Source organism: Balaenoptera physalus, assembly GCF_965194825.1.
Source record: "Balaenoptera physalus genome assembly, chromosome: 7".
Lineage (NCBI taxonomy): Eukaryota > Metazoa > Chordata > Mammalia > Artiodactyla > Balaenopteridae > Balaenoptera > Balaenoptera physalus.
The window spans coordinates 14,302,196-14,320,585 of NC_138886.1; the positions used below are offsets into that span (position 1 = coordinate 14,302,196).

At 46.9% G+C, this 18,390-nt stretch overlaps 1 protein-coding gene across 6 annotated transcripts in view; it reads left to right on the forward strand.

The window, feature by feature from the left end:
- The window catches only part of CDK5RAP2 (CDK5 regulatory subunit associated protein 2), a 190,285-nt gene that overhangs the window by 152,186 nt on the left and 19,709 nt on the right, over positions 1-18,390 (forward strand). For 5 of the 6 annotated variants that reach the window (XM_082470397.1, XM_082470402.1, XM_082470398.1 and 2 more), the window contains 4 exons: positions 5,186-5,234; positions 7,909-8,099; positions 12,192-12,311; positions 16,471-16,587. In XM_082470397.1, coding sequence (XP_082326523.1) covers positions 5,186-5,234; positions 7,909-8,099; positions 12,192-12,311; positions 16,471-16,587 — 477 coding nt within the window. The remainder of the gene's footprint in view (positions 1-5,185; positions 5,235-7,908; positions 8,100-12,191; positions 12,312-16,470; positions 16,588-18,390) is intronic. The other variant, XM_082470399.1, reaches the window with a different exon arrangement.

Here is an 18,390-nt window from a genome sequence, read left to right on the forward strand (position 1 = left end):
TGGCTCCTGAATTATGAAATGAGCTTACCATAAAGTAATTTTATATTTGAGGTAGTTGCGTAGCATGAGTTCTTAAAAAATTTAAATGTAGCCCTTTTTTTTTTTTTTATTAATACAAAGCGGTACATGTTTATTGTGGAATAGCAGATAAGCGAATACTCCCGTAATTACATCATTTATACAGCAAAACATGAACACCCTGGAGTGTATACTTTCCAGACCTTTTTTATATGTATGTGTATTTTTGGTGGAAGTAGGACGATTTGCAACCTCTCCCTTTGTTCAGTTATAGATAATAAATGTTAATCTACGTTGTAGGTTTTAGTGGCTGCAGAGCATTCTTTTGTATGAATGTACCATAATTAATCATTCCCCATTAGATGGATATTTAGGTCGTTTCCAGTTTGGGGCGATGATAAAGGACAGTGGATTGGAATCTTTGTGCATATCCTTGCTATTTCTTTAATGATATTTAATTGGTAGAACCCAAGAAGTAGGATGGTGGTGTGCTTTCTTAATGCGGGTAAGGATTAGAGCTGGGATTCTTGCCTCGCTCCATAGGCTAGGGAGTTCACTAGGGGTCTGGAGCCCCGCAAGATTTTGTGAGTGTGGGTGTTTTTCTGGGGTGACAGTCTATAAATTGTAGATTCTCAAAGCGGGTTGAGACCCCAGATAGATCAAGGACTGGTGTTGCAGTCCCAGCTTTTCCACCATATCCTTGTCCGTGGTACCTCCTGAGAGCAGTAGCATGAATCAGGAAGGCCGTGGTTTTGTCTTCAGGTGTTTTTGAGTGAGTGCCGAGGAAGGAGAAGGTGAGGTAGTCCCTGTCCTCAGCGCGCTCACCGTGTGTGTCAGGGTTTAGCCACGTGAGTAGAAGACAGTGCTGGGATCCCTTCCCTTGGTGCTCCTTTGCCACAGGGATGAACCCGAAACATCCATTTCTTTTTTTTAAATTAATTTTTATTGGCGTGTAGTCGCTTCACAATGCTGTAGTAGTTTCAGGTGTACAGTAAAGTGAATCAGTTAAACATATACATATATCCACTCTCTTCTGGACCGAAGCATCCATTTCTTTCAAGGGCTTCCACGGTCTGCCTTTTCCAGCCCTCTAACCTTGGAATGATAATGATGATTATGAAGGAGAACCAATGAGGAGGGCTGGTCTTACTGTATGCCAGGCATTGTTCTCAGCCTACTATTTAATATCCTCATTTAATAATGAGGAACAGAGAGGTTAATTTACTTGCTCAAGGTCACACAGGAGGTGGCCGAGTCTGGATTTGAGCCCAGGCAGCTTGTTTTCACAGCCAGACCTGACCCCCATGAGGTCATGCCCCTCACACTCCTGTCAAATTGGGTGTCCTTGTCAACCATTTCCGTGGGCCTGGCTTTGCATTTCCCCACTTCTGGGACTTTGTTCAAATAAGTCCTTTTCTAAAAGGCTTTTACTCCCTCTCCGCTTCTAGAAATTCTGCCTGTCCTCCAGGAAGCTTCCTTTGTTCACTTCAAGTAAAAGCAAACCTATTCATTTTCTTTGTTTCCGGGTTGTTTGTAGCTCACATATGGCATCACGTCTGGCCTTGTGATGGGGGCCATGTGCTGGGGTGGAGAGAACAGACTCTTTGGAACCAGACAGGCCTGAGTTCAAATCCCAGCTTTGTGGTTAAGGGTCAGATTTCCTCTCTGAGGTAATAGCACCTGTCTGGCAGAGTTATTGGTGAGGATTAAATGAGATTATTAAAACATCTGGTGTCCTGCCTGGCCAGTAGTGGGAGCTCAGGAGGTGACAGCAATGATTTCTTGTGGGCATATTTTATTTCTTCAGAGCGTAAGCTCCTGGAAGGTGGGGGACCTGGTCTTGTCCGGGCCTCCCAGCCTGGGAAGGGACCAGACAAGTAGTGCCCAGTCGGGATTTGATGATGCTGCCGGGAGTTTTATGTGGTATGGACCTGGTTCCGGGGTGCCCTTGGATGAAATGTGCTCTGCCTCTGTCTGGCCCACATAGTTGAGCTTGGAGGGGGGGCACTGTGGACTCCAAAGGGAGGCTTCCAGGAGGAAAGGATATTGGAGCTCAGTCTTCCACACTGGGAGGAGTCACAGCTGGTGGGAAAGGGCATCTTAGGAGTGGTGATGGGGCGTGCAAGCTCTGGTTAGCTATGTGAGCCAGGCTGTCCGATAGAATGGAGGACTTTCTCTCCTGAGTATCTGTGGAATCTGCCCTCCACACAGCACCTTAGCTTCTTCTTACCTTTATAAAGCAGTTCTTTCCTGCCTGAAAGATCTGGATCAGGTGTCACCTCCTGTAAGTTCTCTCGTGGTCCAGGCTGGATCGTGCTTGTCTCCTCTGTAGGTCCTCCCCCAGCATCCGATGCTGCCTCTGTCACAGCGCTGTCGTGTAGTTGTCTTTTGGGTCCACCGTCCCCACTCAGCTGTCAACTCACTGGGGGCAGGCCCCTCATTCATCTCTGTATCCTCAGTGTCGGGCACAGGCACCCAGGAGGAGGACTGTAAATATTTAATATGAATTACCAGTGAGATGGAAAGGAAGAAACATTTGGGTCATGTAGGAGATGCCAGGCTCTGATACTTGAACTTAATTTTGTACGATTGATGGGTTTTGACCTAGGGAGTACCATTTCAAAAGAGGCTTCTTGCGTGGTGGCCGAGTACAGAAGGGTCAGTGAGGGGAGGGGACTGAAGGCGGGTCCATCAGTTACAAGCCTGTCCTGCATCGTGATTCTCGGCTTGTTCAGCTATGTGTCGGGTAACTAGATGTCTCTTTATTTGGAAAGATGAAACCCCCCCACTGCCACATACTCCACAGCTTTTTAGGTGTAGCAATAAGATTCGCCTGAGAGATGGGAGAGTGTTTCCATGACGTGCTTCCTAAGCTTCTGGAATAGCCTGACAGATGGTACCCTGTCACCTGTGTGAAGGCAGATTCCACCAAGAAATTCAGTGCATCAGTTGTACCGACGATCTCCCTATGAGTCCCACAGTAACACTTTGTCACTTGGTTTTAAAGAACTCTGTGGTGGAAGCGAAACGAGTGGAGTACAATTGTTGAGTCACTACAAGCTCCCCAAAGCATCTCTGGTTTGAAGAAGGGGAGCCCAGGGTTGCTGGTGGCATCCGGGTCATGGCCTCCCTCTGTGGTCGTGGACTTTGTTAGGAATCGAGGAGAGTTTTTTTTGCTGGTTTTAAGATGAGTTTACGGTTAGCTGAGCCAGAGTGCTTGGAGCCTGTGCTGGGCCAGTTGTAGTTCCTGAGGCACGTGCCTCTGAAGAACGACGGGAAATGTGAAGCAGATGTCGCGTTACTGCTTGCCTGGCTAGTACATGTAGAGCCCTGAGCTCTTTGGAAGGCTAGGCTGGGGCAGACGGCCCATCCTTAGGGTCTAAGGGCCAAAATTGTATCATTAACTGAACATCAGTAAGCAGCCCTGTGCAGGTGTGAGAGGAAAACGCCAAGTGAGTTCTTCTTCTAAGGTACACTCAGCCATGCCCGTTCATGTGGGACTTGGAATGTCAGGGTCTTGGAATGTGACCAGTCAGGGGTATCAGATGTAGATTCCCCTATTGAGGCGGGATGCAGAGGACAGAGAGGGGGAGCCCTTGAGAGCATCCCCTGGGGTGGAGGCCTGTCAACCTCTCCCTACCTCTTGGGGAGTCCAGATATCACACCAGTTTCGGTCGGGATGGAACCAGAGGATGGAGATACAGATTTGCGGTGGGGCAGCTGTGAGAATGTCTCCATTGCCCTTGCTTCACCGAAGCAGTAAAGTAGGTGAGAGTGGGAAGTGGGGAGAGTGGGAGAGTGGGAACATTCAACCTCCTGGATTTCACGTCTTTACCTTCAAACGGAGATCCGGACACCGTGCCCGTAGGGTTGTTGTGAGGCCTGAAGGAGACGGTGGCTACCGAGGAACCGCCCTCAGCGCCCATTCCCGGAGCCCGTGCGCCCTGCGTGGTGCTGGTGCCCAGGGCCCGGCCCGGTGGGTGGAGAGGGAGCCCTGGCAGCCACCCAGCCGGCCTGGGGAGCTAGTGGGTGGGAACCACAAGATACAAAGCAGATGTGCGTGTCTCCCGTGATCTTTTCCTCCGCACTGTGGTGTTTGAGAACTTTTCCTTTTATGAGTAGTTTTGAAAATGGTACATGTGGGTGCAGTTTAATTATAGTCTCATTTTTCCAGTACTGCTATAGAAGGTTTGTTATTTTCTTTAGCCGCGCGTTCGTTTCTTCAAAGAGCTCCTCCCAGTCTGCAGTTTCCAGCGTTCTGAAGTATTTTTAAACTAAAGTTGTTCATCTCTGAAATCTGGGCTCACGTGTTCCTTTCAAACAGCGCATGATGACACACAGGGGGCGCAGAGCATTGTCCCCGACTGCGTTCTGAGCCACTTATTTTGTTTTCTTCTGTCATTTCTTCTAGTCATTCCCCCTGTTGCAGGCACCAGCTTTTTTAGCTGCACTCACAGCCTCCTTGTCCTAGGAATCCCACTTCTGAGAGCCTTTCCGGAGGAGATAGTTTCAGTGTAGATAGGGCTGCATGCACAAAGATGTTTATTTTATTTATTTTTTAAAAGTGAAAAATTGGAGAGGGCCTAGACATCAGCTAGGGAACTGGCAGAAACTGGTCCACGTCCACCTCCAAGGGAATATTCATGTACTCATTAAACACGCCGTTACTAAGGCAAATTTGGTAAGTGAAATGCTCATAATAAAGGCCAAAGTGAAAAATTAAGTCGTAATACAGTATCACCCATGTCAAAATGCGTGGAAGAAAGAATGGAAGGAAAGCCAAGTAACACGTCTGTGGTGGGTACCTGGAGGGTAGCGATCTTCTTTCTCTTGATTCTGTTACCCGTTTCCTAGAACAAGCCTGTATTCTGTTAGTATCAGAGTTTTAGAGAAGGAAGAAGAGCCCGCACCCAGCAGCGCCTTTGTGATTGCTTTTCAGATTCAGTGCTGTCACCTTCCTCCTGGAACTAGCGCCAGAGCAGTGATAAAAGGAGGAGTCTAGAGTCTGAGTGGTATTCTTGGTAATCCTACTTTAAATATCCGGGACTGTTATGAAGAGTGTTTAAACAAATGGAATGGTGCCTCTGCAGATGGATGAGGAAGAAATTATTAGGGAGCACTTTTCTTTTTTTAATGTTTTCCTTCTTGATGTTATCTCTGCTTGCAGGAAATTCAGTTGAAGTGGCAATGAGCACCCAGGGAGAACTGAGAGAGAGGTGAGTGTGTGGCATTTCGGTAAGAAGACGTTATGGGTTAGGTTTGTCTGCCGGCGTTTTGAGTGTTCTGCTCCCTCCTGTTCTATTAGTTTCCTGCGTCTTGTAAATAAAGCAAAAACACCTACGAAACTGACAATGGGCATACAAAACCAGAAGTTCACGCCGTGTGTCCTGCAGCCTTCATTCATTTGCGTTAGTTTGCTCTTGGCGTTTCTGTCGGGTGATTTGACCCAGATGACGCATTCCTTCTGTCGGCTCCTGGATACTTGCAGGATGAATTCCAGACTCCTGAGCCTGACCCATCTTTCCTTTTCATCATGTACCCCGTGCTTCAGTCTTAATCTTACTTTTGATTGTTCTCCAGACCATGCCTGGACACAAGCGGTACACTCTGCCTTCTTCCTCTTATAATTTAAAAATCCTTCTTCAGCGTCAGTTCACGTGGAAACGGACCTTGCTCTCCCCGACACCCCCATCTCTCCACTGCATCCCAGCATCAGTGGTCCTTCCTATAGCAGTCGGCACATAATTACACTACAGCACTTACCACATGGTATTATAATATTTTCTGCATTTATCTTTCCGTGCCCAGGATTCCTTGAAAGAGGTAAGGAGACAGCATTAATTAGGTATGGTATGTGCCAGCTGCTGCCCTAGGCATTCACATCTGTTATTTCTGACCCTACAAGGTGAGCATTATTGTTCCCAGTTTAGGATGAGGAGCCTGAGGGTCAGAGTTGCATACTTGCCATTAAGAGGCAGAACTGGGATTTGAACTTGAATCTGTTATACTCCCAACACCTGGGCTCTTATTGTTATTCCACATTGCCTTTTGAGGGCAAAGACTTCTTTAATATCTGCAGACCTGCTCTGGCCCCAGCTATCTGGCATGTGGTTGGAATTTTTTAAAAATGTTCATGGAATAAATGGATTGCAAACACTCTTAGCTTGCCTCTGTGGCCACCTGGAAACGTCAAGGTCTCGCCCTCCTCTGTTGACTTGTTCAAGGTTCTGACTGTCGTTAGTGCTATTGATGTTTCCCTCATCTTTGGAGCTGCGACCCTTTGGACTCCTGGGGGCAAAGTAAAGAAATAAAGACCAGTCTGGGGTGCAGAGTTTGAGATTTTACTGGCACCATGAAGGCCACCAGCATCACTAGAGTGAGCAGGCAGGGAGGTATCACAGCTCACTGGAGGACATTTTAATCAGGGCTTCTGTAAGTTTAGAAGAAACTCTCCTCTCCCACTGCAGTATTCTCAAGACCCCTCCCAGTTCAACCCTCCACTTCCGTCCTGATAATAATGGTGGGTTATGTCCCACTGGCAGGCTGCGGAGAGGGCAGTAAGGGCCTCCCCGAGTGGAGATAGTCTTCGCTGAGATCTGAAGCATGAGGCTCCGGGGCGTAGCTTGTTGGAAGAGTGTCCCCCCTCGAGGTGACGGAGACACGGCCCCTTTGGGCTGCGTGGCTGGTGCATGGAACGTGAGGCTAGAGAGGCAGGCAGGGCTGCCTTGGGCTGGTCCTCAGATACTGCATTAAGAACCCAAATCCTGTTCTACTGGAAGAGGGGAGTCTTTGAAGGATAGTAAGCTGGGACTAGACATGATCAGATTGGCCATTTTGAAGGCCAACCGTGGTTGCTTGGAGAATGTCAGGGAGTCTCTTTTGGCCTTCCTCAGCCACGTGTCACCCTTTCCTTTCTGGAAGGTTTGTTTCTGTTCCTTCTGTTCTGCTGTTTTCAGCTGTAGGCTTAGGGCTCATGCTAATTAAATGGGTGCCCTCGGCCCCTTCTGCACTTTGCAAGGCAGCAGCAAGCCATTCCATCCATCACGCTGTCTGAGCACAGTTGCATCTGCTGTTTACCTGTTAATGAATGCGTTGCAGCTTTGGAGTCCTTTGCTCTTGTCTGAGCTCATGAATAATGAGACGAGAAGTAATAGGAAAAAGTGGGAGAAAAAAGAGCTTAAATTAAGGAGCTTAACTGTAATGGGGATTCACGTGGGCTCTTCACAGAGTTCAGGGTGGTCCTCCTCCCGGCTTAGGTGGCCCTTGGGAAATACAGGTCAGTAACCAGATGATTGCCTCAATGGTGATACCGGAATCTGCTTGCGGACCGTGAGGGTTTTGAGGTTTTTAAACCCGTAAGTCCACCTCGTGGGTTTGGGTTGGCCCCCCACCCCCCATTCTCCTGGGGCCTTGGAGCCAGACAGACGTGGATTCAGATGTGGGCTATGCCACGTACAGGCTGTGAGACTGTGGGCAAGGGTCTGATGCGCCTCCGTCCCCGCAGCTCTAAATGAGGATGGTCCTCCCTACCTCAGAGGGATTCTGTGAGGACCGAGGAGGACAGTCTGTGTAAAATGCCTGGCACAGAGCGGCCAGTTGATAAGCAGCTGCCGCTGACTCATGCCCTCTCTCAGGGCCCCTCTGCTACCAGCCAGACGGTGGCTCCCCCTCCTTCACTGGCTCCAAATCAAGCCCACTGAGCCCTTTTTTTGTTTGTTTTTAGAATATCCTTGCTAAAAAAATGCTCTAGGGAAACAAAAAGCCTCCAGAACACCATTGCAAATATGGGTAAATCACAAAGAGCCAGTCATCTTAAGTGTTCCTAAGTCATGGTCCTGGTTTGGGATCTTAGTGTGGAAAACGATTTCTCTTTCAATCCCAACGGTCAAGGATTGAGGAAGACAACTTAGGCTACCAACACATTCTCCCTGAGTCTCCTGCGCCCTCCGCCTCCCGCGCGCTGTCCGACTGTCACGTGCTGTCCGACTGTGAGATGTCCGAGAAGTCCTCCTTCTCACGAGACCAGAAGCAAGACAGCGAGACCGAGAAGACTTCGGACCTGGCAAACAACGTTTCTCAAGGTAAGCCAAGCTTCACTGTGCGTCGTAAACCTAGCCAAAGTTTCCTGCTTTGAACGATAATTTGCTGTCTTGCCTTCGTACTAAAGCAGAGTGTAGTGACATTTGAATAGTTACCAGATGAGAGGAGATCCTGCGAGGGCCCAGGCCCGTTGTTCAGAGTATCATTTATCACCGGGGAAAGCTACAGTTGTTGAAAGCGTTGGAGATTGGGGAAAAATCATTTTTATTTTTTAAGGATGACGTGTTATATGACTTGCCATTCCTTATCTGGCAGGCTGGAAAGCACTGGGGTTATGGATCAGGTCTAGGTCTGGTCCAATTCTTGCTATCTCTTTCGAGCTCTTCCTAAGGTGGTGTCACTTTGAGGACCTTGCTTTGAACTGTACAGGGGCCCGAGAGTACCTAACCCCCTGTTTGGAGATTTTGAATTCAGTAAATCTGCTGTGTTTCTCTTTAGTGTGACCCTCGGCCCTTTCCGTCAACCCCTTGTCCTGCCTCTGGGCACGGAGCCGTGGGCTCAGTTGGCAGAATCAGCCTCCCATGACCCCACCTGCCTCTGAGCTCCCCTTTACCCCTTCTGTGTTTGCAGTCTTGATTGCCTCCTGTTGGGCATTAGGTAGGGCTTACTGTTCATAAGTTCAAGGACTAGTACAGACCAGAACAGACAGACCTTTTCCAGTAAAAGGCTGGATGCTATGTACCTTAGGCTTTGCAGAGCATATGGTCTCCGTCGCAGTTACTCAGTCGTGCTGTCGCAGCATAATGCAGCTGTAGAAAATACGTAAATGCATGAGTGTGGGTATGTGCCAATAAAACTTTATTTACCAGAACAGGTGGTAGGTGGATTTGACACAGGGGCCATAGTTTTCTGAGCCCTGGTATAGACTCTGGACCTCAGCTGACATCCTCTGGTCTCTCCTTTTTCCAGTGGGTTGTTTGCAAGGCGCCCAGAATGGACCCAGGGAACAAATCAGACACCTCCCTGCTAAAAACTCTTTGTTGACACCGGATCACATAGAACCAGGGTTTCAAAATTTTTAAATCTTTTTTTTTAGCAGCAGAAATCCCCCCTCCCTTTTTTTTTTCAGATGAAACTGAATATATATAAAAGATATATAAAATATATAAAAGATACACATTTTTTCCAAAGGAGTGGAGCCTTTATCCCCAGTGGCGCCTCTGAGGCTCCTTTAGGATACACAGGGGCCAGAGGAGCACAGTTTGAAATCATACCTAGAGCACGAAGTGTACACGTTTGATGTAACTCAGGTATCAGCTGGGGTCCTCCAGTAACCAGTTACCTAGATGTGCTTTCTTTGGATTTCTGGCCGTATCCCTCTGCAGTTTCTGTGAGTTTCTGTGTACGTGGTTTCTCTGGGTTATTTCTGGCTCTCCTCTCTGCCTTCTCCTGCTTTGGGCTAGACCACGAATGGTTTCCCTGTCCCTTGTGCTGCCTCGTGCTGCCTCCTGCTGCCCGAGACCCCTCCCACAGGGCCTTGGTGGGAGGAGCAGACTGAGGTGTCAGGGACTAGAGGGGGCGGGGTTTACAGTGCAGCAAGCTTGATCATTGACGGGATATTTGTGATCCCTGTTCTTTAAGACCCTCCTGCTACGGTGGTACCAGGCACTTCCTCTTTCTCCCCCAGCCTGCCCTTCTTTTTTTTCACTCTAGACCCCATCCGCCACCCCAGCCTTGGTTTATTTCCAGTGTAGAACCATTTAGGCATCTCTTTTACTTCTTATTCCTCTGAGGACCTATGACCTTGGGCTTCTCAAGTGGATTATCAGGCACTTTCCTGAATGGGGACAGTGCTCTCTGGAGCTGTCCTAATGAACCCACTGCTAGCTTTTTGGGGTTTGTTTCTCTTCAGACTTTTGGTCTCTGCATCTGTTTTTCCTTTTGTCACGCTTATAATCTGAGCAGAAAGATAATTTAGTACTTGTCCTTTTTTCCCTTAGCATTATATCATAAGTTTTCCGACGTGTTACATAACACTATTTTCAGTGGCTTTGGAATAGTCCGTTGAATGGCTGAACTGCAGTTTTCCTTATGTTCCCCTGTTGCTGAACATTTAAGTCATTTTCTAAAATTTCACAATTTGTGAACAGTGCTGCAGGGAGTATCTTTGAACATAAAGCTTTCCCCTTATTCTGGGGCATTTTCTTAACCTAGATTCTATAAATTGGAACTACTAGGCAAAAGATATTTATACTGTCGTTATTGGTGGCTGCTTCTTGCAGGATTTATGGGTTTAAAGAGTCGGCGTTTGTCAGAAGGGTATTATTGTAAGAGGGACAGATATTTTTCTCCCGTGTTAAGATGAGTATAGTATTTCCTTCTGCCCAGTTAGGGCTGCATAATTAACAAGCGGTGTCCAATTCGACCGGGAATGTTTCCTTAAGGCCAAGGGATGATTCCAGCTTCCAACCAGGCTCAGTAGAAGATATGTTGTACCGATCGCTGCTGAGCGTTTTTGCCCCAGAAGCCGGCAGTATGTGACGTGGATAAACCAGCAAGGAAGGCTTCAGTCAGAACAGATAAGTTCCTGACTCACTGAGACCTGACTGGCCCCTGGAAGATTTGCAGGGCAGCAAGGGAGGAACGGGAGGTGCATTGCCGTGCTGTTTCAGTTTATTGCAGGCGAGGTCCACAGACAGTCCGCCAAATGACTTGCTGCACTCCTGGCATTAATAGGAGATAGCTGAAGATCTGGGAATTAAGTCATCTCATAAACATTCAAATTCATGGCAAAATTACTATTTAATTAGGAAAAGATCTGTAACATTGTGATACTTTTAAATGAAAGTCATTTTGGAGGAATTAAAACTGGGTCATAACATTAGTATAATGTCTTAAAACAAACATTACCAAGACAAAACTGAGTATACCCTAATTGATGAATTAAAGACATTAGTTTTGCCTTTGGATACTTAATGTGATTATGCTGTAAACACTGATACTAGAAAGCTACCTCTGGACTGGAGCTGCACTTCCTTCTTTCTTTGTTAAAGTGAGATGTGGCAGAGGCTGAGAAAATAAAAGCAAGCTCATCTTAGAAAATTCAGAAAATTTAAATGTCTATATATTGTTAAGTATTATGTTAAGATGTAGTATTAAAGTTTTGAGAAGCCTAAGATCTACCACCTAAAGGCAACCTCTGTTAATATTTAGGTGTATTTCCTTCTTTTGCATATATGTGTCTTTCCTGTCTGCAGGTTTTTAAACAGAGTTGTGATTATGCCGAATAACCCATTTTGTATCTGTATGTTTTCATGATATTATATGGTCTTCATAATATAATTTTAATAGCTGCATCATAACACTGCATCATAAGGGATGTAATGCAGTTAATTTAATCATTTGCGTTATTTTCAGTTCTGACTGTTATAAATAGTGCTAAGATGAACATTTCCAAACATTCTGACAAATGATTGTCAGCATCTCTGGTGATCTCTTTAAATAGAGTCCTAGAAGTAGAATTATTTGGTAAAAAAACATTGGAAAGAACCTTTCTAAGGCTAATGATAAAAATAGCCCCCAGAGTCATACACGTTTCTACTCGTGCTCACGGGATGTACTCCTGGATCGCACCTCTCTTACCATTCTCACTAGTGTTGGGATTATTGTTTTGCTTTGTTTTTAAGTCTTGAATCAGGAAGTGATAAATGGTTAACATATTCCGCTCAAAGGATTAGTCTCAGAAATATCTGAGTTCGTTATGAAGGTGGCTTAATCAACTCTCAGGCAATTCAGGCGAACTTGAAAGTGATCTTTTAGTTTCACCGAAAGGAAGATTTTAAATTAATATTTGATATTTAGAAGAATAAAAGGCTGTATTAGAGTTAGCATTAAAATTGTATGGTGTGTAATTTTTCCATGTGATATGAAGTATCTTCTTTGTAGAGGGCTGCAGGGAATCATCACAGACTGGCTGTGGGCTGTGGGCAGTAGCTCAGCCTCCCCAGGCCTAAGGAAGACTCTCTTAACACATCCAGTACGATTTAGAATTTCAAGATCACTGTGTAGTCTATAAATTATTCAGTTCGTTGGGGGCTTCAGACTTTAAATTAAAAATGTCCTCCTTCCTGTAGACTTACTAATGGAACATATACAAGAAATTCGAAGCTTGAGGAAACGTTTAGAAGAATCTATTAAAACAAATGAGAAGCTACGGAGACAGCTGGAGCGACAAGGCTCTGAAATTGACCAAGGTAAGGTGGACCTTCCCAAAGGGCGGTGAGGGCTTCCTTTGTGGCGCATTGGCCTGGATAAGCGCGCTGTGTATTGGGAAGAGCTTTGGACTTGTGGCCAGAGAGATTTCAGTTCAAATCCTGACTTTGCTGTTTACTTCACCTTGCTGACTCTCAGTTACAGTAATTTATCTGTTAAGTGAGGATAATAATTCCCATTTTATTCTGGTGGCGATGAGAATTAAGTGCGCTAACTTAAGCGGAGTGTCCCATAGCCCCTGGCGCAGAACAGAATGTTCGTTTCCTGGTCAGTGGAGGAGTCTGCCAGCTTCTGGCATCGTGAATTGTGGTTGGTTCCTCATTTGACTCTAGAAGCTGAAGCAAAATAGATAGGTATGTTAAAATAAAACAAAGCAGTATTTTGTCTTTTTGTTAATAATGCATTTTGGCAATCTGGTGACTCCCACGTGCCAGTCGCGGGGTCACCAGTGTTCTTGCATAACCACAGTTATCTCAGAATGGAATATTCTTCCATGAAAAGCTTAAAAATACATATTTTTTTCCATAGGCAAGACATTCATGTGGTTCAAAAATTAATATCGCCATTCTATACCCATTAGTCCTGTTCTCCCTTCTCTCCTCCCACTTTTGTTAGTTTTCTTCTCTATCCTTACAGTCTTAATGCAGATACAGATGTATATTCTTATTCTCTCCTTCACCTGCCCAAAAGGTAGAATGCTTTATATCACTGCTCTGTTCCTTTTTTCATTGAATAATCTATTTTGGTCATCTTTCCTTGTTGCTCCAAAGAAAGTGTCCTCACTCCGGTCAAAATACATCTTGAGAGCAGCTTTGTGCACCAGGAAAAGCCTCAGTTTGTTTGGGAGCTGGACTGGCCTGGGTAGGGACCCAGCTCTTCTGTTGATTAGCTTCATGACTTTGGGCAAGTCACCTCTCCCTTCCAGTCTTCATTATCTTATAAAACGGGGTCATTGTGAGATTAAATGAGACAGTGTTATAAATAGGGCCTTGCTCAGTGCCTCACTCAAGAGATGGTGGCTTTCTTCATCATCATCAGTTTTATTTTACTGTTTTATTTTGTATAACATTATTAGTTTAACATTGCAAAGCTCTAAGCTCTGCAGGGGGTGGGGACACTAATGTCATTGCCATTTCTAGGGATGAGATAACTGAGTTCTAGAAAGATGTAGTCAGTGGCAGCACTTGCTTCTTTGGACCCCTAGTCACTGCTTTCTAGCCCATCATAGCCATCAGCTTAGAAGGACATCTTTTCAAAGTACCATATGTGCTGTAGCTTGCAAGGTAAACATAAAGGTTCCATCTCTCTCTCCCTCTATCCGTCCATCCCTCCCTCCCTCTCTCCCTCTCTCCCTCTCTCCCTCTCTCTCTCTCTCTCCCCCTCTCCCCCTCTCCCCCTCCCCCTCCCCCCCCAGCGGCATCCTCCTCTTCCTCCCCCTCCCCCTCCCAGGGAAATTGATTAATCTGAGTTATTAGTCACATCAAACACAGGAAAGAAATACACGCCTGGGCCCATCACAGTCACTCTTGGTGATGCCTGAATTAGATTCATTCTGTTTTACATTTTCCCTGACAAATCCAATTATAGAATTATTTGGGGGCTCAAATGGCCACCAGCTACAGTGGAGCAGGCAATTGCTCTGGAGAGCAATTCACTCTGATGGGAAGGTTTACAAAAAGGCATTCATAAAGTATTTATGCTGGTGGGAAGACGTGCTGTTCTCACCATGTTGTCACAATCCCTGAAAAGACAAAGAAATAATAGTGGCTCTGCCTCCCTCCTGCTGTGAAACGTTCATCTTGGGAGCAGGTTTGAGAAAGGCATGGCTCCTTGTAATGTTGAGGTGGAACATTGTTAAAAACTGTCATCTTATGTGTTAGATCTTCCGGCTTGTCACCAGTTATACAAGCTTAGAGTGATGGTGTTCAGAGGAAAGACGGGCCTCATAGCATCCGAAGTGGACACTGCTAGCTCAGGCTTCGTCAGGAGCTGTTCCTTGGCCTGATTATTCCTTTGGAAAGTGACCACCTTAGCTGTGGTTGTAGGAGACATCTTCTGTAGAATTTTTCCTGTTCATCCAGATTGCTCTTTGGTCCTCTTTTGGCTCCAGCCTATCATCAGTCGTGTATTAACAAATGGTAATAGCAGTAACAATAACATCCATCCATCATTTTTATTGAGTTAATAGAGGCTTAGGGAAGTTATGTGACTTGCCTGAGATCATGCAGCTACTAAGAAGCCGGAGCCATGGTTCAAACCCAGGTGTCTCTGGAAAGACACCAGAGTTCATAGTGGAGAGTGGAGGAGGATAGTGGGGAGAGATATACGTGAATAAAAAAGAAACATATGACATTGTAATCAGTGAATCATTAGCATGAGAAAAAGGTAGTGCTTGTAGAGTGGAAAGAGAATGAACTCTGGCTTCCGAGAGGCACAATACCATACCTTCCTTAGAGGGAGTTTGAATATTACAGGTCATCAATTGTGTATCAGGATGTTTTCAGCTGCAGGTAACAGAATATGAGTAAAAACTAGTGTAAACAATGGGGATTTATGTCTTCGTACGTAACAAGAAATCCAGAGGCAGGCATTTCTAAGGCAGGTCTAAAGTCTGATTGATCGGTAGCAGGGCATGGGGTTAGTACCTGTGACGACTGCAGCATCCCTTCCTGTCAGGATAGAGTCCAGACCAGGGAAAGAAGAGGGTGGGACTTGCTCCTCCCTGTCCTTCTTTTTTCATCCGGGTGGAAAATCTTTCCCAGGAGTTCCCAGCAGGCTTCCCGTCAAGTTTCATCGACCAGAAGTGGTCACACATGACCGTGTGCTAGCCATCCTGGAAGAGCAGGTGTCTGGCATTTGGGCTCTGTGGTGTGGTAGACTCCATCAGTACGGAAGGCCGGGAAGCAGCTGCCTGCCAAGTGTAGAAAGTGCCTTGCACACGACAAGCGCCCTCCAGGGGTCGCTGTGAACGTGAACGTCATATATGGTGCAGCTGCAGAAAGTTCAGAGCATGGGCAGTGCTGAGGTGGTGTGTCAAGGGAGCTGCCCAGCCGGAGGAAGGGCCAGGATTTCAGGAGACAGGCAGTACCCGGGCAGGTATTTACAGATAAGGAGACCGATCAGAGCTTGTAAGTTTCCTCAGACCCAGTCTGTCTAGCTTTAGAGGCTGGTCTTTCTAGTCTACACTTAGGGGCGGTGAGTATGAGCTAAGAGTTGAAAGATGAGTGGGATTTTGACAGGTGAGGAAGGTGATAGGCATTGTAGGCAAAGGGAAGACCTCATCCTGTAAAGCCAGTGAGGTGTGTGACCGTGTGTGTGTGTGTCTTTGGAGCACGCATGGCTCAGTTTGGCTGCATTTGAGGGCACCAGGGTCTAGCGTGAGAGGGAGTGGGGTGTAGGCCTTGAGATTCGCGCTAAATAATAGAGATCTGAAGTTTGGACCTTGTGTTTGGTTGTGTGATTGTCTTTTGCCAGTCACACAACCAAACACAAATACGTGATGGTGGGGCCATCACGTATTTTTGAGCAGAAAAAAACCTGAATGGACCGTGTTTAGGATGATAAGCTCATTGGCAGAGGCAGCGGGGCAAGGTATAAGGCTGAACTACAGGGGCAGAAAAGAGGGGGCCAGCGTCTGAGGCATTTTGGAGGAAGAGTCAGCAGTCATGATTGCCTGACAGGGCGGTGGAAGAGAGAGGCCTTTAGGCTGGCTCCCAGGTTTCCGGCTCTGGTTAGGGATAGAGGCGAGACCGTCTACACCGGCAGGAAACAGGAGGGAGGGCAGGTTTGGAAGCATTGGGGGGAAAGGTGAAGAGTGGACCGGAGCCTCAGTGCAGAGGTCCCCTGAGGGTTTGGACCTCAGGAGAGAAATCGTGGAGGTTAAGACTGTCGCCCGCCCCGCCAGCCCGGTTCCTCCTTTGTTCACCCCGACGACGGGTAGGATGTGGGGAGTTCCCTCCGTCTCCTCTTTCGGGCTCACTCTCATTTCCCTTTGGGCTCTGGTAATACCTTAGACGGTTCACAGGAGTAATTTTCATCGTGTGTTGTGTTTCCTCATTATTTAAAACTGTTTTCCAAAAAGTTCCATCCGTACGGGCCTGGAGACTATCTATAAATTACTATTTATGTGTGTCTTTGTAGGTTCGTCAAACATTTTTGCTTATGGTTCAGAGCTACATAATTCTCTGACATCAGAAATATGTTTCCTGAGGAAGCAGAACGAGGCCCTCAATGCCATGCTCGCTAAAGGATCCAGAGGTAAAAACTAGAGGCGCCGTCTGCAGCCTGGAGCTCCACAGCCCTCTGTGGCGTGGAAAGAACGCAGGCGCTGGAGTGAGACCAAGTCCTGTGGCTCTGTGACTTTGGGCAGGTCACTTAACCTCCCTGAACCTCAGTATGTTTTAGCTGTAAAATAGGAATGCCTCAGAGGGCTGTGGTGACAACTAAGCACCGCAAAGCCCGCAGCGTGGTGCCTCTGATAGGGGCTTAGTAAATGCTACTTTCTTCACTTGTCACCCTCCCCTCTGTGCAGCCATCTCTCAGCTTGGCTTAGTTCACAATGGGAGAGAAGGGCTGGAAATATATTGCTCCCCAAATTTCAGAGATTTCCTACTATCAGGAAAGTTTTTCCAGCATTTTAAAGATCACTTCTTTTAATTCCTTTTGTTTGGAGCTTAACTCCCAAAGAGCTTTCACTTATATTTTCTCTCAACACTTAAGATGTTTCTGGAATGACGTTATTGTTAGTCCTATTTTACAGGTAAGAAACTGAGGCCTGAGGAATTGACTGGCCTGCGGTCACAGAGCTAGAAGGCGGTGGAGCTGGAACTTGGGCCCTTTTATCCCACTTTCACTAGAGGATACTGATGCTGATTCTGGCTTAAGAGATGAAACTGGGGCTTCTGCAGATCATTCATTCATTCATTCAGCAAACACTTCCTGGTTCCTCTTCTGTATCACAGCCTGTGTAGATTCTGATACAGAATTGAGCGAGACCCGGTTCCTTCCCTCAGGGGTTCATGGTCTGATGGGAGAGAGAGCCAGGCAACCCATGGCAGACCAGGGTGAGGATTAGCCATGGTAAAGGCTCAGGGAGCGCAGGACCCCGGAGAAAGCTTCCTGACCCAGGGGAGGCTGGTCTTTTTTTTTTTTAAATTTTTATTTATTTATTTATTTATTTATGGCTGTGTTGGGTCTTCGTTTCTGTGCGAGGGCTTTCTCTAGTTGTGGCAAGTGGGGGCCACTCTTCATCGCAGTGCGCGGGCCTCTCACCGTCACGGCCTCTCTTGTTGCGGAGCACAGGCTCCAGACACACAGGCTCAGCAATTGTGGCTCATGGGCCTAGTCGCTCCGCAGCATGTGGGATCTTCTCAGACCAGGGCTTGAACCTGTGTGCCCTGCATTGGCAGGCAGATTCCCAGCCACTGCGCCACCAGGGAAGCCCGGGAGGCTGGTCTTTAAGAGCTGAGTCTGGAGTATTAGTAAGGGTTAGCTGAGGGACCCAAGGTTTAGAAGAGCCAGGGCATTTTAAGTAGAAGAGAGTGGACAGAGGCCCGAAGGTTAGAGGTGGGGGGGAGTCTGGACCAGTCAGGAGTTATAGGAAGCTTAGCGTGGCTGCAGTCTGAGGGAAGAGGAGAAAGCTTGCTCAGAGATGATCATGCCGTGGTTAAGAGTAGAATTAGAAAACCTGGGTCTGAATCCTGGTTCTGCCACTTACTGGCTGTGTGACTTTGGTGAAGTCTTAGGCTCTCTGATCCTTAGTTTCCTATGTGGAAAATGGGGAGTAAAAAAGTACCTACATGGAGGTGTGCTCTGAAGAGCAAGTAGGATGACACATGGGGAGGCGCTAAGGTAATGCCTGCAGTGAGCACGGCAGCGACGTCAGCTGTTACCACCACCAGCACAGCTAACAGCCTGCCGGCGTGCTGGCAGCCTTCAGCGTGCTGTGAGGCCCTGCGCGAAGCCCTTACATGTAGTAACTCAGTTACTACTCCCGGCCACGCATATGAGGAAACTGAGGCACAGAGGAGTGAAAAGCCTGGCTCAAGGTTGTGGGGTCAG